The sequence below is a fragment of the Leptonotus elevatus genome, chromosome 15 (assembly GCF_054856555.1).
Source record: "Leptonotus elevatus isolate MCC_2025b chromosome 15, RoL_Lele_1.0, whole genome shotgun sequence".
Taxonomy (NCBI): Eukaryota; Metazoa; Chordata; class Actinopteri; order Syngnathiformes; family Syngnathidae; genus Leptonotus; species Leptonotus elevatus.
Genome location: NC_141253.1, coordinates 1,684,220 through 1,705,442, shown reverse-complemented (window position 1 = coordinate 1,705,442; position 21,223 = coordinate 1,684,220). Strand labels below are relative to the sequence as shown.

At 42.4% G+C, this 21,223-nt stretch overlaps 3 protein-coding genes across 13 annotated transcripts; 1 reads left to right on the top strand and 2 right to left on the bottom strand.

The window, feature by feature from the left end:
• The first annotated feature begins 28 nt into the window (after window positions 1-28).
• On the top strand, window positions 29-16,127 carry ttc33 (tetratricopeptide repeat domain 33). 5 transcript variants are annotated; one of them, XR_015097212.1, is made up of 7 exons: window positions 6,244-6,744; window positions 6,842-7,152; window positions 9,282-9,363; window positions 9,576-9,707; window positions 12,617-12,993; window positions 15,645-15,770; window positions 15,912-16,127. XR_015097212.1 is itself a non-coding variant. In XM_086096221.1 (6 exons), exons 2-5 carry the CDS (start codon window positions 6,902-6,904, stop codon window positions 12,989-12,991), a joined length of 840 nt encoding a protein of 279 aa, XP_085952347.1. In that variant the 5' UTR covers window positions 6,244-6,744; window positions 6,842-6,901; the 3' UTR covers window positions 12,992-12,993; window positions 15,645-15,777. The 5 variants fall into 5 exon arrangements, 4 of the variants coding, with proteins under 4 accessions (XP_085952349.1, XP_085952348.1, XP_085952347.1 ...); XM_086096221.1 differs by lacking the exon at window positions 15,912-16,127 and having other exon boundaries at window positions 15,645-15,777; XM_086096223.1 differs by lacking the exons at window positions 6,244-6,744; window positions 15,645-15,770; window positions 15,912-16,127 and adding an exon at window positions 29-1,906 and having other exon boundaries at window positions 12,617-13,985.
• Window positions 2,372-7,207, bottom strand: zmat5 (zinc finger, matrin-type 5). Of its 7 annotated transcripts, none has more exons than XM_086096226.1 (6): window positions 6,815-7,207; window positions 5,829-6,010; window positions 5,677-5,739; window positions 5,503-5,583; window positions 3,612-3,720; window positions 2,372-3,539 (listed from the first exon to the last, which is right to left on the bottom strand). In XM_086096226.1, the coding sequence occupies exons 2-6, from the start codon at window positions 5,953-5,955 to the stop codon at window positions 3,401-3,403; spliced, it is 519 nt and encodes a 172-aa protein (XP_085952352.1). In that variant the 5' UTR covers window positions 5,956-6,010; window positions 6,815-7,207; the 3' UTR covers window positions 2,372-3,400. The 7 variants fall into 7 exon arrangements, with proteins under 7 accessions (XP_085952352.1, XP_085952353.1, XP_085952357.1 ...); XM_086096227.1 differs by having other exon boundaries at window positions 6,875-7,207; XM_086096231.1 differs by lacking the exon at window positions 6,815-7,207 and adding an exon at window positions 6,655-6,786.
• On the bottom strand, window positions 16,025-20,375 carry ptger4b (prostaglandin E receptor 4 (subtype EP4) b). The gene is made up of 2 exons (XM_086096219.1): window positions 19,400-20,375; window positions 16,025-17,302 (listed from the first exon to the last, which is right to left on the bottom strand). Exons 1-2 carry the CDS (start codon window positions 20,231-20,233, stop codon window positions 16,757-16,759), a joined length of 1,380 nt encoding a protein of 459 aa, XP_085952345.1. The 5' UTR covers window positions 20,234-20,375; the 3' UTR covers window positions 16,025-16,756.
• Between the last annotated feature and the right edge of the window lie 848 nt (window positions 20,376-21,223).

Below are 21,223 nucleotides of genomic sequence, written 5' to 3'. Positions count from 1 at the left end.
GGGGGGGGGGGGGTTAGGGGATGCGATAATGCCAAAATCCCCACCACACATTTAACAGAAGCCCAGAGGTGTTGATTGAGAAGGGATTTCATGTGTATATATCCAGGGTTTATGAAGTGTTTATGCTAAAAATATGTATTTCATTTATAACAATTTATTAATAGTTTATAAAACATTTATAAAGCATTTTAAAACATTTACATGCAACAGACCCCTCAAATAGTAAGGGGGAAAAAATCTTCAAGAAGAAATTCATGAAGCATTTAGAACCCTGATTTTTTTCTCCACTCACATTTTAATTTATGAGTAGAAATGACGCATTTCTGACGCAACTGCGCGACTTGTACGCATACCCTTATTGTAACGTGACTCTACCATTCAACGCAACCGTTTCATCATGACATCACCCAAACAAACACCCTCAAGAAGCAGCAGCCTATTGCAACAAATCAGTATCTTACACACAAAAAAAATATATTTTCTTCCATTGGTTTTATTTGGTGTGTCATGAGGGAGACTGACTCACTTATGAGTTTTTTGTGTGTGTGCAAAATCCTACTAAATTCCTGGACGAGGAGACTGCAACAAAAGTGTGCAATATCATCGATTGAAATGAAATCATTCGCTGGCAGCCCAGTTGAAATGAAACGTTGACGTTCGCAGCCGTCAATGGCAGCGAATGCGTTCAAAAGTGCGTGTGTGTGCGCACAAATTATGCAACAACATCAAACGCAAATTTGATGTTCTGATCATTTCTCCACATGGTTCACTTGAACTGTTGAAGAATAATTTCTTGACATATCATGATGAAAATGATTTCACGTAGGCCACGCTTATATTTTCTTACTTGGAGGAGGTGACGCCGCAGCGCAGATTATTTTGTAATAAAAATGTAAAAAAACAAAAACAAAACACACATCAGAAACACAATTATTTAGATGATGTGAAAGCCGTTTCAGTATTGATGCGATATCCTTCATATCCTAGTAAGACAATTCAGTGCACTAGTATCTTACGCTTTGTTTTTGCACGCTACTAGTAGAAAAGGGGAAGCGAAACTTGTTCATTTGAATCATTTTACAATGTCAATAATCGTAGACCTAGTAGTACACAGTTGTCACCTTAGCGATGAATCGGCAAGCCGATATTAGCTCTTTTAAAATCCCCACATACCATTTACGTTTTTTTCCTCTTCAAAATTAGTGCCACTTTTCTTTGACTAGTTCCTGAACCTTAAGCATGACATCCTCAAGTACTGGCTGAGTGTAACCCGAATTTCCGTTAAAGTCAATATTTACATCAAAATACTTTGAACAGTAATTAAAAAAAAAACAAACATATTTGCGCGACCAGGAAAACGCCGGAACCAATATTTCGTGTTTCCGCACGGACATTCATTGCTAACGGACGGCAGAGCGGAGCAAATTCAAACGTAAACACGGAAATGTGGCTGTGTCCGAATGTCCACCTTTATTCCCTAACCCCTCGTTCACTACATAGCCACGCACTATATAATGGCCTAATATGCAGTGCCCTCATTCTGTTTGGCGATACGGACAGCCAGCTCGCTCACTTTCTCCTCGTCGCGTATCACGTGACCACCGCACCTGTCATGACGCACGGCGCATAAATCTCCCGACTATTTACTGTGAATGAAAATGTTTTAAAACTGTACTTCCTTTTCGCTGTTGTGCATATCTTCAACTCAAATGAATTAATTATTGATGTAGTATATATTTAATGCATCGCTTTGGTTCCCGCGCTTGCGCTGTCGCCATGTTGGTTGTTTTTCATACTCGCAATGCATTATGGTCTATATCAACCCGTTTGAGTGGACATCGATTGGCGTGACCCCTCAGTAGGGACCACATTCGGACACAGCCCGTGACGCGCCGACCTGCTGAAAGTACGTACATTGCTGGAGGTAAGAACAACATAACTTTAAAATGGCGTTTAAATCACTTTAAAATGGCGTTTAAATCACTTTAAAATGGCGTGATTACTGTGGGAAATTAACGAAAAAGAACGTGCTACAAACCGTAACGACGTACGACCTAACTCGAGGACGGTCATCCTCACAACTGTGTCATACTAGTGAAGTTTTTTTTTTCCCACTACTAGTGACACTTTTGGCCTACTTTGTACAACTTGAATATTGAAGAAATGCGAGCAGGCCAAAAGTGCCACTGAAAGTGGGGGGGGGGGGGGGGGGACGTTACTAGTAGTAGGACAGACGGTCCACTAGTGCACTGAACACTACTAAGGGCAAAGAGTGTACTAGTACTTGAGATGGATTTCAGGGATACAGGACTAAATGCTCCAAGGGTTTTCCTTCACATCCAAAAGTTGTGTAGTTATGACGATCATGCACTTTTCAGACTTGAATCTATTTATTTTTTAATTTTTTTTGTCGTCTTATTTTGAACTTGAACTTGCAATAAAACAAAGATGACGTGTACATAAGATGATGAAGATTGTGGACGTTACATGACATTAGCCATTACCTCCTCATGATAACATATCATGTAAAGTTAGATGTGAATGTACATACACAATAATTGTGATTGTAACAAAAGATGATATTATTGTGAATGCTTGTCCTCAAAAAGATGTACGTATAATTTCTGTCAGGTGCCTTTTGTCACAAATATGTCGTATTTAATGTGAAAAGTGTGGAGCACTTTGAAAAATGTAGTTTTGATGCTGGATCTATTGCAAAATTATCAGCAATATATGAACATGTTCAGTGTGTGTGCGCGTTTGTTCGTTCTGACTTGTTTGTGTAAAGTTGACCGTATCCAGTGTTCACTGATGTAATGTAAATGCTGTCTGAATGCATGACATCCAATAAAAAAAAACACACACACAATGGGAAATTACACAATATAATGTTTTAGACGATTAAAAAAAAAAAAAAAGTTTTAGAAAATTAAACATTACAATAAAAAAGGCCCCATCGATTAATCGGGCAGACGATATTAGCGCTTTAACCTTTTTTTGTTTTGTTTTACTCATTAACACGTTACAACATAAGAAAAATATTGAAATTTGACCCCTAATGCAAAAAAAGAAGAAGAAAAAAGCCATAAAATTCGAATAACTGATTAATTGGCTGATTAAGTTAAAAAAAAAATGAATAAAAAGTTTTCCCCCCCCCCCCCTAATTCTTACAACAATAAATGCATGAGTTTGGACAAAACTTTCTCCTTAAGTATTTGTTTAATTTTACAATGGAGCATAAAAATTGTCACAAATGTGCCTCTTTTTTTTATTACTGTTATCATATCATGTTGATATATATATATATATATATATATATATATATTTTTTTTTTTAAGGAGGCAAAAAGTGGGCAATTTCAAAAGAGCTAAAATCGGCTGATTAATCGGCGCATCAATAATCATCCCCATTGCCCGTTGCTGTCGACCTTCCAGCCGCCCGGCGGAGGCGGCACCAGCGATGGCGGCAGGTCCGGAATGGAGAAGATCTGCGGCGGGACGTCGCTCTGCGTCCGGTCCTCCTCCTGCTCGTCTTGCACACTGCATGGATAAATAATCAAATAAAGTCGGGGCCATCGGACGTGCGCGGGCGGTCACGCGCGCGCTTCGTACCCTTTGCCGACCCGGCCGCTTCTCCTCTTCTCCCTGGCGGACAGCCACACCTCCACGCTGGGCTCGGCCTTGCTCGGGTCCTCCGAGCCCTCTAAGCGCCATCTCTCATCTGCCAGACAGAGTCATGACTTATTTACAGACGTCTGGACTTGATTCCCAAACACTCAGCGACGGACAATGGCGCAATTCCACCTCATTGGTTGGAACAAAAAAAAATACCATTTATTTACTATAGATAATGTATTGTGTCAAATTAATGTACATTCCTTGAAACGAGCCACCTTTAAAAAATTGTAACATGTTTTTTTTTTAATAAGAAAATAGCGCTCTATTGCTTTGTACTAAAAAAAAAAAAGATACAGTAGTAACATTTTTAAATAGAATCTATAGAATTGTGCATCGTGATCTCATGCTTGAATACCTATTGTGCATCTTGGCCACCAGGGGGCAGTATAAAACACAAAAATAATACACAAAAGTTTTTTTCACAGAGGATAAAGAATGCATGCCATAAGTATCGTTATATTGTCTGTCTTGCATGTGTCGCTGCACTGTTAAATCCTCAACTTCTGCAAAATGAATGCTAGTTTTGTTAGTGTTAGCCCATATAATGTTTTGCATTCGGTGTTAGCATTAAGCTAGCAGAGTGGAAATGATGTGGTTTGGTTAAATATACAATTAGTGCAACATAGAGGCTAGTTTCGTCTGCCCGTCTATGGTGTTTTACATTGTGTATTAGCATCAAGCTAACAGACTTTTGTAAATTATATGGTTTGTTTCAATACACTATTACCCCAACGTCAAGGCTAGTTTCATCAAACTGTCAGTTGCGTTTTGCATTGTGTGTTAGCATGAAGCTAAAGGACTTTCGTAAGTTATGTGCTTTAATTAAATGCACAAATACCGCAAAATTGAGGCTAGTTTCGTCAGCTTTTCTGTGTTGTTTTGCATTGTGAGTTAGCATTAAAGCTAGCAGAGTGTAAATTACGCAATCTGGTTAAATGCACAGCTACTGCAACACTGAGGCTAGTTTTATCAGCCCGTTTATGCCATTTTGCAGAGTTAGCATCAAGCTAATGGACTCTCTTAAATTATGTGGTCACTTGTAATCTGAGATACCGCAGTAACTTTGTGCATCTATCTATTCCAACAATGTATAGTGACAGGCAGGCAGAACACTTCAATTCTCAAAAACTGACCTATTTTTTTTTTTTTTCTACCTGTTGCAATTCATACAACCTAGTAAAAGCCAAGTGCTCGAAAATCACAGTAAGTACATTTCAGTCATCATTATTTTTGTATGCATACTTTGGTGACATTTTTGTTTGGTGGTGTTACACCGTGAGATTTCTCTCATGTAAAAATACGTGCCTTGCCTCAATAAATGTTGGGAAACACTGCATCAGACAACCAAAAAGGCAAAGAGCCAGCGGCATGACTTATTTACAAACGTCTAGACGGTATTTGTCTCACGTCCCTTTTATTTGACAAGCAGCGCGTGATCTGCGGTGCTCCTCCATATTTTTCTAATCAAGTAACAAATCCCCACACGTCTCCTTTTATGGTAAAAATACATCAAGAGACGTTGTCTCGCTGTCAAATTTACGGCGCTGGCTCGCAGAGGGAAAAAGAAGAAGTCTGTCTACGAGCACAAATATTGACGAGCAATGCTGCCGAATTAGACGACAGACAGGACACGTTTTCAACAAGACACAAACACTTGTGCATTTTTCTTTGGACTTTTTGCATAAAGTTTACATTTTTTTAAACATACTGGCTTATTTACATGTACATGGCAATTGCATTGATGTGTATTGTGTGTGTGTAATTGTGACAAGTTTGTGTGTCATTTTCCAAAGCCAACAGCGCACTCCTGTGGCGAGTCGCCTACCTTGCACCTTTCTTTGTAAATTGAACATCTCAGCCTCGGACATGTGCGAAAACCTGCAGCTGGGGCCAAAATCGCACATGCCTTAAACACAAATGACACATGTTATCACTCGCATGCAAACATTCTCAAACTTTTCAGTTTTAGCTGCCAGCAAGAACGATGTTTTGCGGTCACCTCTTTGGAGGTACTTCCTGCAAGGTTTTTTGGCTTGTTCGTCTTTAAAAATCTCTGAATAGCCTGCAAAAAAAGAAAAATAATGATATTTTAAGGGCAATATTATACAGTCGAAATTGGGTCAAATGTTTATAGTGACTGATTTCGTTTACCTCTGAAATGGTCAAACCAGGCCTTTTTAGCTCGTTGGTGCTGCACGCCGAATAGATGCTTTTTCCTGTTGTGCATGTTGTCCTGGAAAGAGCGCTCGCAGTAGTCGCAGTAGTATCTTTTACCCATGTTGTCGGCGTTTTTCTTGCAGAATAACTATAATCAGTTGCCTTTCAAACAGCTCCTGGATCACATAGAACTATTGTGTAGAAATTAACTCGGCTGACGTCATTTTCCTTCATTTTATCCAAGTACACAACATTTTAACAACATGGTGGGAAGACCAAATGCGATTCAATGTTATATACCCCCGCGAAAAGAGGTTTTAGCACAATAATGTGACGTTTTAATGAGAAATAGATAAACAACGGTGGCCGTGTGTGGTCAAACGTTTGGAAGCGGAACTTAATTTTACGCACGCGCTATGACTCCACCAAGATGGCGCTGGCAAAGCCCGTTTTTTCTTGATTCGATCAATATTTTTAAGGCCATATCCGGACTTAATCAAAATCAGAACCGTCTTTATTGGCCAAGTATACAAAAAACACGGAACGGACAACACGGTAATTAATACAGAAGTAGACGCAGCGTGAAGTTGGCTAGTCATGGCTGGAGAGTGATGTGTTCAATTTTGTTGTTGCAGTAAATGTTTACGTTTAATTTGGGAACAGAAAAATAAAAATAAGTACTCTATGTTGGCTACCGTGTAGCGTCCGGGGTAAACGAGGCTTCTCAAGTCCTACCAGAAATGACCAGCACCACCAAAAATAAAATTAAAAAATATCCTCAACGTAACAACGGTCGCTTCTTGATTGCGTCATCACTTACTCCAGGCATGACTAGTCGACGTGGGCTTCATCCAACTCTTCTGGATATCATGACTACTCGTGCATTTGTTTGACAACAAGCGCTTCCGTGGTACGTGTTAACATTTATCATGCAAGGAAAATAAGAAGAAGACATTATCCTGCCATATGTAGCTGCCTACATAATTAAAACGTGTCGATTTCTGTAGTGCTGTGAGAGGAGGTTCGGGTGCTGAACCGACCCCCAAACTGTCTTTCTCGCCGGGGATATGGCGTCCTTTGGCTGGAAGAGGAAATCGGGCGAGAAGATATCCAAGTCGGCGTCTCGGCAGTTTGAGGAGGCGGACGACGGCGCTGCGGCGGCGGCGGAGGAGGAGGAGGACCGGCAGCGGCGTGACGGCGACGGCCAAGTGAACTGGCAGCAGGCCGTCAAGCGCCGCCGGGAGATCCTACTCGACGACTGCGCCGCCAAGAGCAAGACGCTGAAGGAGGAAGGCGCCGCGCTGGCCGAACAGAACAGGTTCGTTCCGACTGGACTGGAGTGTTGTTGTTGTTACAGCGTGCACTGGTGGGAAGCGGTCAATAGGTGGCGCCATCGCAAAGTAAAACGTCCACAAGCAAAACAAGCGCTCTCGTGGTGCCATGATTTACGAGGAGTTAATCAGTTCCGTGACCATGCTCGCATCTCGAGTCATCTTTCCCCACTGAAATTAATCGAAATGCCATTAATCCTTCTCAGACCCTCCCAAAAACAGCATTTTACAACTTGTTTTTTTCTTCTCAATAGGAACAATAGATTTTACTTTATAAAACCACACAGTAATCTAACGTTATAAATCAACCCTTTTAGATATAAAGACAAACTTGCCCTAGAAACGTTTTGTTTGGACACATAGATGACACAACATTATCATGAGTTTGTGTTTTGGTCACAACATTGGGCTTCAGCGTGGCGGTGAATTTTTGATGATTCTTGGAAGTGTTTTGGCTATTCCCAAGTGTCCTCAAACAAACGTGGCGAGATTTTGTCCGCCAATCCGGGACCTTCTCCCAACTACAATACACGGTCTCTTTTTGGAGCTGTTATGTGATCTTTGCAGCCGGGTAGCTGACCCTATAACCGGATTCCAATTACTCAGCCAATAGCCCCGTCTGCACTCCACGACATCGAATGCTGTCTGTTGCCACGGGCGACGCCTCGTAATCGCATTTGCGCGGAAATGATGCCCGTTAATGGCACTCGCGGGGTTTTAGATGTGATCTGAGTGTGGCCAGACAGGGCGTCGGTTTTCATCGTCTTTAACCTTTTTGACCCGCTGAAGTCTGCCACTGTTGCTATGTTGCGGGTCAGCTTTGGCGCCACTGTTATATTGCAGATGTTTAATTAAGTGTTTTTTTGGGGGTTGAATAATTAATCTAACTCCAATCAACATCACAATGCACTAGAATACAATTGGATTATTTTTCAAAATCTTTCAGCTGTACTCTAAATTGTAATGGCCCCTGATGGGAAACTGGTAAAATGTCCATTAGGGCTGACAAGCTCTTGTTTAACTTTGACTAATCAGGACCTTTTATTTGCTGCCCTCTTTGACCTCACTGTCAACTGTGTACACAGTAACCTGCTTTAGCGTGGACCTTACACACAAGCCATACCAAGCACACGTTGCGTAATTTGTTCACATGGTCCACTGGTGGTTTGCTAAGAGTTTCGACACTTCCATTTCCTTCCTCGTTGCCTGTTTTTTTTTTTTTTTTCTCTCTCTTAGCCTTTTTGCCAACGGTTCGCAATGGGTCTACGCTGTGGTTTATCTTTGCACACGATGATTTATATCTTGGGGACGCATTTGAAGCTTTTCTTGAGTCAAAGTTGTACAGTATGTTTTTAACTGAAAAGGATACGAGACAGCGGGAAATGTCTATGAGAGCCATTTTGATTTAAGGCGGCCATTTTAGAGTCAGTTTGGCCTTTTCCTTAATAGATGAAGATTTTGTCTAATTGTTTCCAAATTTGAATTCTGTATGCAAACTAGACAGATGGGCGTGTTGGGATTGCACATTGCTGAATTTGTATGACGTTGGGCAAGACTGAAATCAGCCATTTTACAGTCATTTTGGCCGTTTTGATGGATCTCTCAAGATCAAGTCGTCTTACACATCTTGTCCAATTGCAACCAAAAAGCAGATTTTTTTTTCTCCCAATTTAGTCCTTTAAACCAGTTGTACTTAGAAACGTGAACATCGGTAGGCACGTCTGCCACAAAAAAAAAGTCTCAAAAAGCCAAGTTGATGCAGACACAGAAAGTCTGCCATTTTGGTTTGAACGCAGCCATTTTAGAGTTTTTGTCGGATTGCTGCCAAAGCTTACCCTTGTGTATTCGCTGGACGGGTGTTTTGGGCGTGCATATTGCTTAGTGTATATGACAACGTTATGCAAGACTGATTTGTCAATAACAAGTGATGTCATGCAAGGCTTCGCTAAGTAAACACGTCACGTGGCCCTTTTGTTAACTTACATAACACAAGTCAAACATGCGGGTAAAGACAAATTCTCAATTTTGTATTGTGGTCAGGGTATTCAAACCCAACAATAACATTCTTAGCAGGCATGCAGGTGTAAAAATACATTAACATGTTTTTGTTTTCCAGGCACAGAGAAGCCGTTAAGAAGTGGGACGAGGCCATTCAGCTGACTCCAGACGACCCGCTGCTGCACGAGATGAAGGCCCAGGTAAACTCGCGGACGTGCTGGAAATGAGTGGCAGCGTATATGCTTGGCTTTACACGATCAGATGTTGGAGCTGTTCAGCGAGTAAAAAAAAAAAGTAACCCGCTGGATCTTTTCACGTCGGCGTTGGTCACTCGCACCACCCGGCAGTTGACAAACATTGTGAATGCTGACTGTGTGTGATTATTTTTTCCCCGCTTGCCGTCGGGCCGCAGGTGCTGACGGCGCTGCAGGAGGTCTTTCCGGCCGTCAAGGCGGCAGAGACGGCGGTGAAGCTGCGGACGGTGTGGTGGGAGGGCTGGCAGACTCTGGGCCGCGCCCAGCTGAGCATGGGAGAGGTCGACATGGTGAGTCAGAAGTTGGAATTTACGCGACAGCCAAAATGACCTTTGTGCACTCACCTCCTGCTTGATGATATGATGTTATTATATATAGTATATATATTCATAATTAAAATAATAACATTAATTAGTTAATATTTTTTATTATTATTAAGATTTAAAAAATAATTATTAAATGATATTTAGTTACTTTATTTTCTGATTGTTAGATTAATATATGAGATATTTACATTCTATTAATATAATTAATTCATATAAAAATAATATTAATATAAGTATTAAGTATTTTATAACTTTTTCAATTATAATATCAAATCATTAAGAAAATATATTAAAATTAAAATATGAATGACATTTTGAATAATTGATCAATAAAATATAATATAATATAATGTTATAATGTTGGTGACCAGACATCCTCTTCTTTTGGCTAAGATTTGACAGTTATTCATGATGGGTTTTTTGTTGTTGTTTTTTCATTGAAAAACAAAACATACAGTTAAGTTTTTCATCTATGAGTGTCCCAAACTTATGTCACTTAATTTGTCACACAGATTTTGGATTTTTTTCATACTTGTTTTCAAAAGAATCTACCAGTTTTAAAATCCACAAAATTGTCTGACACATTTGCAGTAGGAAAGCGGCATTTCTATCACCATTTAAAATAATAACAACAGTTTTCATGATGTCATCACTTTTAGAAAATGTAACATCGTGTTTTGTCTGTTACGTAACTCAAACGCTCACATAAACTTTACTGGAAAGTGCAATGTTTTGAGCAAAAACAACGGGGAGAAAAAAACACAAACAGGAACATTGTGCCACCTGAAAATTGGACACCGATGACGTAAATCGCTTTTTTTGATTTGATTGATTGTTAAGATCAGTCGCTTGCGCATGTTTACTACAAACAACCCAAACACGGCAAGCGCCTGCGGCACCACGCGCTGCCAATATGGCCGCCAAACATGCCCCGTCTTGAATATACTGGGCGTGCGTCTGTGTGAAGCAGGTTGCAAATGTGTCTGTACACAAGTAGTGAAACTTGTGTTTAAAAAAAGAAGAAGTAAATAATCCAGTAAAAGGACACATTCTCAACTCTTGTACTTAAGTAAAAGTAAAAAAAAGGAACTAAGTCTGAAATGTATCAATTCAACTTTAACTAATTGAAATGTGTAAATTTAACAAATTTCACAGGAAGATGGACAAAGACAAAAAATGGAGCACTACATGTAGACAGTCACAGGCATATATTCTTTATCCTTTTGTGAAAATTGACTGCTAAAAAAACAATTACTGCAAATTACTGAGTCACTGTAGTTGTGAAAGTCTTCTTCGTTTGATGTCTGCCTGAGTGTATTATACTGCCTCCTGGTGGCCACGTTACGCACACCAGAAGGTGCTGCAATGAATTAATCACGATGCACCAACCGTTTAACTCTTTGCATATTATTTATGTTATGTATGGCTATATTTTAATAGTATAATAATAATAATAATGCATGAGATTTTATATAGCGCTTTTTCGGACACTCAAAGACGCTTCACAGTAGTCACATTCTTCATGCACTCACACGTTCACACTGTGGTGGCGGTAAGCTACTTAAGTAGCCACAGCTGCCCTGGGGCAGGCTGACTGCTGCCAGTGTGCGCCTACGGCCCCTCCGACCACCACCAAACATTCGCACCTTCCATACACCAGTGTGAGTAGCACTGGAGGCAATGAGATTTTCATTCATTTCTTAAGCGGAAATGCCATTTGAGATATTGCTTTGGGTTGTGCGTGTGATCACGTCGCAAGTTAAACTCGCATCTCAGCCGGTTTGAAACTTAAACCTCACGTCATCGGCATCAAGGGAAAAGCTCTGAAATGAAAACCCCCTTCTGCTCTTCTTGTGGGACCTGTCTCACGGCCAAGACAATAGGAAGTGGTGAAAGTCAAACACAGACACACCTCACACAGAGTGCACCCAAGTGGGAGGCAGGGGGGGGTGCGATAACATCTATTTTTAACTCAGGCATGTCCAGTCGTGATTCAAGCCTTCAAGGTCTTTAACACGTTTGAGTGGAATCATTCCGCTTGTGTCACTTTTGACCAACTTTTTCCTAATGTCTCACTTGTTTAATGTTTTGAAAAAGTTCAAATTCAGTCATCGTCATATCGCGGCGGGGCAGTCGATATTAGGCCAGGGGGCGGGAATCGTACAATATTTTCATGTGAGCTACGAAGGCGGCCAAGTTGGTTGCACGTCCGCCTCACTCCAAAAGTATCAACAAAAAGTCGTTAAAAAAAAAAGGCGAACATGGGATAATCAAAAATAGTTAATTAGCCCCCCAAAAAACGAGACTCGGCGTAACAAATACTAGGATAGCTTTGTAGCTAGCAAACAAGCTAGATTTGTAGCTAGCTGGCAAGATGGATAGATGGATAGAATTTGTAGCTGGCTAGCTAGAAATGATTGATGTCAGTTTCATTAGCCTGCCTAAGCAGTTTGAATTGTGTCTTAGCATCAAGCTAGCAGACTTTCCTAAGGCAAAGTTAGGTGGTTGCTTTAAATACATTAAGTGTACAGTGTCCCCTCGTTTTCTGCTGAGGTTAGGTTCCCAAAAAATTCCCACAATAAATGAAGTCCGCGAAGTAGTAAGCTTTATACTTTACAGTTATTCTAAATATTTTAAGGCTCCAAAACCCCTCACCACACCGTTTATACACTTTTCTCATCGAAGCATGTATATATTTCCTCACATTTCTCTCTTGTTTAAACATTCTCAATGTTCAAACCTTCATAAATTGTATAAAATAGGTCAATTACTTTAAAAAAAAAATGCATGCATATAGCGAGGGAACACTGTAATTGTTATTGTTTACCGGTAGTTTGGATTAACCCAAGCACGGCTTGCGTTTTTGCATGCAGGCGCTGCGGTCCTTCCAGGTGGCCGTCCACCTGCGCCCGTGGGAGCGCGCCCTGTGGCAGGACGACCTGGTGTGGGCGCGGACGCTATGCCGGCAGAAGGCGGCCGCCGGGGAGAACCTCCGGGTTCAGGAGGAGGCCGACCAGCGGCTCCTGGACGCGCCGGAGCTCCACGCCGACTTTGACTTTGAGTCGGACGAAGTTCTGGCAGCATGCGAGGCCGTCGGCCGGCGCCAGGCGTGCTGCCGCCGCCGCCGCCTCGACCCGGGCGCCCTGGTGGTGGACGCTGCGGGGAACGTGCTGGAATCGGGGGAGGGCGCGTCGGGGGACGCAGCGGCACCCTCGCAGGAAGACTTTGTCAAAGTGAGAAGACTCTGAAGGTATGCATGAGGAACTAAACGAGGTCATTGAGGTCATACACAAACTTTCCCATAGAACTGTGTTTATGGAACCAAGGCACATCTTTTACATTTAAAAAAAGACTTAATGGCACACCACCAAACACAAACGACATAAAAAGTATTGCTACTGATGATGTCATCTTCATTTTTGTTTTTGTTGCATGATTGGCAGCAGGTTTATACGCAGGTTATTTTTACAGTCGCTTCTGCTAGTTGAAGAGCATTTCATAGTTCTGCATGTCGCTATACGTGCCCGACACAGAGGAACATTATTATTATTTGAATTAGAGACCCTCTAAAGTGAATTCAGAGATTTGATTTCACTTGATACACGTTTGAAGATAGTTGCTGAAAAACAGCAAAGACGGAAAACTTTGTAGCACTGATTTGTGGAGATAGAGCGATAAACAGTTTTTCACCATTTCAGTTTTCCTGATTTTTATTTTTATTTTTTCGCAGCTAAAATGGTGCCCAGCAGGATTTGTCCCTCCCTCACTGTTTAAAAACATTTAATGCTAACATTCGCATCAGTTATCTGGCGTAGTGGTTAGCTAGCTAGCTATGCATACGCCACAAAAAAATGCATCTTACCTTGGCGTGGTTGCTTTAGAGCACCTTGTTGTTGGCCGCGAGTGCATGCACACTATAGGGCGGAGGAAGAGCGAACGAGGGACGGGAGTATGTGGCGTTGGGTGGATACATTTTTGCGGCTCAAACGTTTTATGTTTAAGCATATGGTTTTCAGTGACAGTTGAGCGGGACGTTTATTTTTTTTAAATAATTGTGTTTATTCTTGAACAAATGTGTCAAATAAACAAGACACAAATGTTTTCACTTTACAGGGACTTCAATAAGTCAATCGGAGTCCGTCTGAAGCCGTTGACAAAATTGCGGTAATGGTTCCTAACATACTTTTACGCCATTGCAAAACTCCAAACAAATCCCTGTGAAATAAATGAACTGAAATCAAATTCTAACGTTTCCCTTTTTTTTTTCCTGTATGAGGGAAGTTTGATTCTCATGTCCTCATACCATCATGACACCCCCCCCCCCCACACACACACACACATAAGTTACATAATGAGACAATGAATGGAAGTCAGTTTTTTGTATGCAAAGAGTGATTAGGGTGCATGAAGCAGCAGCTGTGTGTACACTGGAAATATTCCAGCTGACTTTTGCTATATTAAAAAAAACAAAAAAAACATAAATTGTGCTTTTAAGGTGTATTGTTCATGGCCAGGATGTCAATAGAATGCGTCTGCGTACTGAATGGCCGCTGGTCGTAAAAATATATGAGAGCCATTAAACACAATCCGACATTCCACGTAAAGATCCTACCGAGGTCGAGGCGAGATGGAGAGAATGTTCTTTTTTTTTTTTTTTGTGCGAGGTAACGCCCAGTTGATTGAATTTGAGCGAGGATCCATCCATTTGAAATCGTTCCGTGGAACCAATTGGCGGTCGAGTCTGGCTGACGTCAGGCGGGATCAATAAGTGACATAACCTGTGATAGTTATAATCTGTCTCCAAGGCTGAAGTCATCCAGGTTGTTTTCACAAACTGATAAACTGCAATAAATCACCTGATTGCTTACTTCAACTCAGAACTTATTTACTGCCACGCACAGTGCATAGGGCCGATTGTTTGTGGGGGGAGGGGCCCGTTTTGCGCAAGAAGATAGTCCTACTATTTTGCAAATTACAGTTTATTCATTAGACTTGTTCTGCCGCCTGTTAATTTTCAGTGTAATTCCACTGTCGGCCACTAGATTCCAGCACACTATTTAGTTTGCCACTAGATTTGAAAGAAGAGTGTAAACAGGAAGTATTCCAAGATAAGGCTAGTTTTTGCTGAAGATTATGGAACCTCAAATCCTCTGCCATTCTGCTTTTTACACCTACCGAAAGCAACTACTGGAGGTTCATTTTATAATATACATGTTTGGGCATGATTATTAATATATATTGTGAAATGATAATGAAAAGATTAATTGAGATTAATATTTGATATATATATATCACTGAACCATTTCGACTTGTAAATGAGAATTATTTCTCAAACATAAAAAATAAAATAAAATAAAAAACAACAATACAGACTCCTGACCATTTTTTCCAACTTTATTTGTTGCTATAGTTTTGTACAAGGTCGAGAGTAGTTGCATTTTCATGTGGTTTCTTTCAAATTTCCATTTTCTACAATGACAATAGAGCAAAGAAATAAATCAGATGAATCAGAATGAAGGCAATGCATGTGCTGGTCAAATGAAATGAACAACTCGGCAGATGTGGCGTGGCTGCCTTTTCATTGTGAGAGCACATCATTCACATTGCGAGCGCTCAACCCCGAAAGCCGTACAAAAGACCTCAAAATATTTGCACCTTCTCACGGAGAAGACCATAACCTGCACGTTTTCATACGCAAAATAAATTAGCATTTTTAAAATAGCAACATTCACATTTGAATAGCTCACTTGTCACGTAGCATGTAGCTAACAATCTTGGAAAAGTACCATAATAGGAACTTTTTGCAAATGGGATAGAATTATATTTGTGTACAATCCCTGTTGCATTGCAGGTTTTTAAATTATGTTTTTTTTTAAATTATTATTATTATTGTTTTTACAGTGTTCAAGCAAGTCCGAATTTAGAGTTTTGTGCCTCCAGTGTAGTGCCACAATATGCCAGGCAGCACTGAGCTCGACTCAAGGAGATGCAGTGTAGTTTCAGGAAGAAAAAGAAGAGGCAGAGAAGGTAAGGTGTTAGCTCCTGTATACCGTCGATGGCACTTTGCATTATATGTTAGCATTAAGCTAGCGGACAAAAGGATAGTTTTGTAGAATATTTTGCTGTTTAAATATTTAATGTTTGATTGTCTTTTGTTTCATGTATCAGTTAGTAAACTTCAGCTGGGAGTGGCAAACGGCTTGAAGCAAGCACGCTATGCCTCGAGTTTGCGAGCGAGAGTGAAAACAGGAGCTAAGGAAAACAGTGATGTTGAAATAAAGCAAAGGTAGGCAGGCTTTTATATACCCGGTATATATATACAGCCGACAGACACATTTGGAGGACAAAATTAATATTACATAATAAACCCCTGGCTATTTGCAAAGGACCATGTCTAATTGTTGCCTCCACAAAAAGCTACATAATTGCCATGATGGTGACAAAGCACTACTTTTTTCTTTCCCAAATGAAGCTTTTGAATGTATCTCAACATAGTTCCTTGGCTCTAAGATGCCACAAGATTTTTTACAAAGCACTACTTTATCCAAATGAAGCTCCTCAATTGATCTCAACATAGTTCCTTGCAGGGGCGGAGCTACATGGTGGCCAGGGGTAGCCATGGCCACCTCTATACCCAAGGGAAAGTTTTGGTTTCTGTGATTTTTCTTCATATTATTTTATTTGTATTTATTATATTTTATTTATTTATTATAAAATCACCCTCTCCCACCCCAGGTCCACCGACCCGAGTACACCCACCCAAACACTGTAGTGTATGGGAAGGGTCATTTAAAAAATATATATATTTATGGTCTTTGTATATCACGGGTGTTCCCACATTGTAGATGCTTCTTGAACGTATGCCGGCGACACTGCAAATCTAGTCCAAATAAACGGACATGGGCGCTGAATCACAATGGGCATCAAACCTGTGATGTATTTAATTCTTTGAGGCCATTTGAAGCTACGCAAAATATTTACAGCTGACGAGACGAGTTGTCCGTGGCGAGTCTTTAGATGCATCTCTCCTGGACGTTTGCCGTCCCGTCCGTAAGCGACACTTGCAAAGCCGGCTTGGAGCTCTCCGGCCGCTCGCCCTCGACGGGCCACCTCAGGGCCAACGTCCGAGTCCCCCTCAACTCCCTCGGGGTCAGTAGCATCTGTCCTCCGGGTGAGCTCGAGCCCCCGTCCGTCCCTTCCCGAAAGGAACCCGTCCCGCCCTGGGCCGCGTACAGACAAATCTGCGAGGTGCACGCCGTCCCTTGGCGCCCTCGCGACGCCAGAGACGCCGAGTCCCGCGACACGATGGAAGACGAGGACAGGCGGACGCCGGCGCAGCGGAACTGACCGCCGTCGCCTCGCCGGCCGCGTCCCATCTTGCAGAAGAGACATTTGATCTTCTCCATGAGCGTGAGGACCACCGTCTTCCGGAGCAGGATGTACACCCACGGGTCCAGGATGGGGTTGATGGAGGCCATGCGGATGGCCAGCAGGTCTTTGTTGAGCCCCGTAGACTCTTCCTTTTGGTTGCTCAATAGCTGGTTCACAAAGATCCTCAGCTGGAGACCAAAACAGGAGACGTGTCTTGATTAGTCAAACAGACAAAAGAATGGGTGGAAATCGGTACCTTGCCCCAAAAAGTTTTTTTTTTTCTTCCCCCCAAGGAGAATAAAATACTGATAACTGATTAATCAGACTTAAAAATATATACAATGAATAAAATAACTTATTTTCTGGTCACACAATAAAGATGTGAATTTCAGGCAGGACATTTAAAAGTTTTACAGTGCTCTTGTCCTTTTAACATTTGTTTAGCTTTACAACATAGAGAATAATTGGACAGCTCTTAATATCACCACTGCAATGTTGTAATTGTCAAAAGCATCAATAACAACAAAAATTCAGCATACCGCGGGCAGCTGTGTTTACTGACATTTGGAGGAGTTCACAATCAAGACGTATCTAATAATACCACAAAAACATCAAATGTTTGAATGAAATGCGTTCTTATTTGTAAATTGACAGTAACGACAAACCAATCGGAGGACAGAAAAATGCTGGTCAGCGAGGATGAATTGGAAAGTTCATGTGAATAATAACGATTCCCAAGCGTGGCCGCTGCTCACAGCTCGGAGAATAAATTTCGCCCTACTTAGGTCGGCGTGACAATCGGTGAATGTTGATCTTAAACTGACGTGGCGACACACGGAGTGAAATCTGATTGGACCAAAAAAACAATAATCCATCATTACCAAATGAAAAGAGCAGCAGACTGTTGAGAATCAGTTTATACAATTTCTAGGAGCAAAATTCCCAAATAGATTGTTAATTTTGTTCAGCGTTTCTTCTGATCAGTTGGCTAAATTATGCAAAAAATGGAAATGATTTGGAAAATGTGTCTTATCGCACAACTATGTAGAATAAAACCAAGTATTCTATCAAAATAGATTAGTTTTAATTTTGGCAATTTTGCAGGATCTTTTCTTGACTTCAATTGAATAGTTGTGAGTATTGTCATCATTTCCCGTGACTTCTGATTTCAAATTCAATCCAACCCATGGGCCCGATGCGTGCGTGTCCAAATGATTTTGACAGTTTATGACAACGCCGCTGTAGATAATTGCACGTACTCTCACACGTTTCACATGGAAACAGCCAAAACACAGGCAGAAACAGAAGGTCGGGCCGTAGTGAGGACAAGGCGGAGGGCCAAGAAAAACGGGCCCTTTTCAAACAATCATTCATCACGAGGCAGGGGGGGGACCTTTTCCCTCCAACCCTCCCCAGTCTTGCTTGCACTGCTCATGGCTGCTCTGCGGGCCTCACCTCAAGCTGTCAAGTCAAATCCCATCACATGAAGTGTCAGTCTGTTTATTTCATGATAAGGTGTGTGCAGATGGTCAATCAGTAGGACCGCCCTCAAGTCCTACTGGGAAAATCAGCTTGTCATCATCGGAAAATCTATTTTCAACGACCGACGAAAAATGGCCTGAGTAGCAGTTAGCATTTGTAGATTTTTTTTTTGGTTTCTTTTGCTGTTACTGCTTCCTCTTTAGTGGAAATTTGTTAAAAAGTTGGAAGAATTACTCTTTAAAATTTTAAAAATATATATATATATATATTAAAGGGGATGTCAACCCCCAAAAATCTTTAAAAAATAAAAACAATGAGTTCTATGCAGCCCCCACTAGTCTAAACACGGCATTGCGATTAATATTGTGTTTGTGAAATAAAAATGAAGCAGGCAAAATGCAGTTGTTTTTATCCATCTCAGGGGCAACCATTTTGCTAATGCTTTTCGCTGAAAGTGGCATCATCATAGCCCAGATACACTCACAGAAATATTTCAAGCCTAACTTGAGATTTATGTAATTCCCATTTACTTTAAAAAAAAAAAATAATTTTAACTAATAAAGCCTATTGGCGTTCGTTTAACTTAATGACCAAAATGTACTGCACATGCTCAGTCACGACAGCAAAAGTAGTTTTGAATGACTTTCAAAGTCGAATGTGTTTCAAGTTTTTTTGTGTGTTTTTTTTTTTAAGAAGCCTTTTAAATGGTAGCCATAAGCGTCATTTCTGATGCGGCGCTGGTTGTTGCGCGGGTGCACGCGGTGACCCGGCACGCGCGCCCGCGCGCCGAGCGACTCACTCACCACCAACGGGATGGAGCAGACGAGCACCACGGCCGAAGTGGCGATGAGCAGGATGACCATCTGGATCTCGGCGCCCGCCAGCCGCCGCAGGCTGGCTCGGCGGCCGCTCTGCGCCCCGGCGGCCGCCCGCCGCCGCCCGACGCGCTCGGCCCCCAGCGACGTGCGTCGGACGAAGCGGCGGTGCATGAGGATGAGCGCGCCGCACACCAGGACGTTGCACGCCACCGTGGCCAGCACCACGGCCGCGTTGACGCCCGCGTACACGAGGTTGAAGGCGGCCGCTGACGTGCGGTTGCCGCCGCCGCTGCTTCCGTGCCAGTCGATGAAGCACCAGGTGCCCGGCCGCTGCAGCTTGACCTCGCCCACGCCCAGGCCCGGGAGCGCGCACAGCCCCGCGTTGCTGACGTAGATGGCGAGCAGCGCCAGCGCCGCCAGCCGCTGGTTGACGTAGCGGTTGTAGAAGTAGGCGTGGTTGATGGCCAGGTAGCGCTCCACCGACATGGCGCACAGGATGCACAGTTGCGCCAGGAAGAAGAAGAGCAGGATGAAGCCCGAGTACTGGCACAGCGGCTCGGCGCCGGGCCACGCGCCGCGCGCGTACGTGGCGATGGTGACCGGGCTGGCCAGCAGCGTGCCCAGCAGGTCGGTGACGGCCAGGCCGCACACCAGCGTGTAGAAGGTGGTCTCCTTTTGCTCCTTGCGGGAGATGCGCAGCACCACGATGGCCGTCACGTTGCCCACCACCCCGAAGATGAACATGATGACCGGGATGGCAAGCGCGCCCACGAGGAGCGACGAGGAGGAGGGCTGAGGAGCGTCGGCGGTGGCGTTCATGGTCTTCCTCAAGCTTCGATGTGCATCCTCCGCTCGAAGGAAAAGTCACATCCCAGCAGACTTTTTTTTTTTTCTTCCGTCCCCCGTGCAGAATCTTACTAAAAAGTTTTGTGGTTGCTGCCGCACACTCACTTTGCTCACGCAGTTCTGACGGCAAGTGACTGCAGGGAAGTTGGTCCCTTCACTCAGCTCCTCCTCCTCCTCCTCCTGCTCCTCCTACAATGAAGCAACATCACACTTTTGTGTTGGAGGTTGCACTTTCTACTTCACTTCTGCTTTTTTTTTTTTTTTTTTTTTTTTTTTTTACATTTTAAAGAAAATGTCCACATGTTGTGATGCAAGGTGTTGTCTTTGGAAACAGACAAATATGAGATGCATGCTTCAAACCAAAATGGCACACCTGTGTCTTTTCATTTCAGGCATGGCTTCTTGAGTTGTTGTTTTTTTGGGGGGTTGATTGGGTTGATTCCAATTTTGTGACAATTGGACAAAATCTCTGGGATGAGTCTGTCTTTGAAGAAATCACCAACATGACCCTAAAATGGCCGCTTCTCAAGTCAAAATGGCAGACTTTGTGTCTTTCCAGGCATGGCTTCCTTGACTATGTTGGTGGATCTAAAGATGGCTACCAAATGACACGTTGCCAAGTCAAACTGGCTTTGGGGTTTTATTAAAACAATCGTGTAGGACAAGTTGGCCTTGAAAGACCCTCTGGCAAACATGACCTAAAACATGTCCGCTTCAAATCAAAATTTCCAAGCAGGATTTTTTTTGGTGGGTCTATTCATGGCAGATATGTCTACCAAATGTCATAATGCTGTACTCCCATCTCGCTGTGGCCATGTCAGAACTTTGCTCTTTTGTCATCTTGGTCCGGAAACTATTCGCAACGTTTTGGGGCCGGAAACGTCACCGGAAGCTGTGGTCAATAATGAGGCAATTAATCAAGTTAATGTCTTTTTTGAACTGGCGGGTGATAAGCTCAAGCGC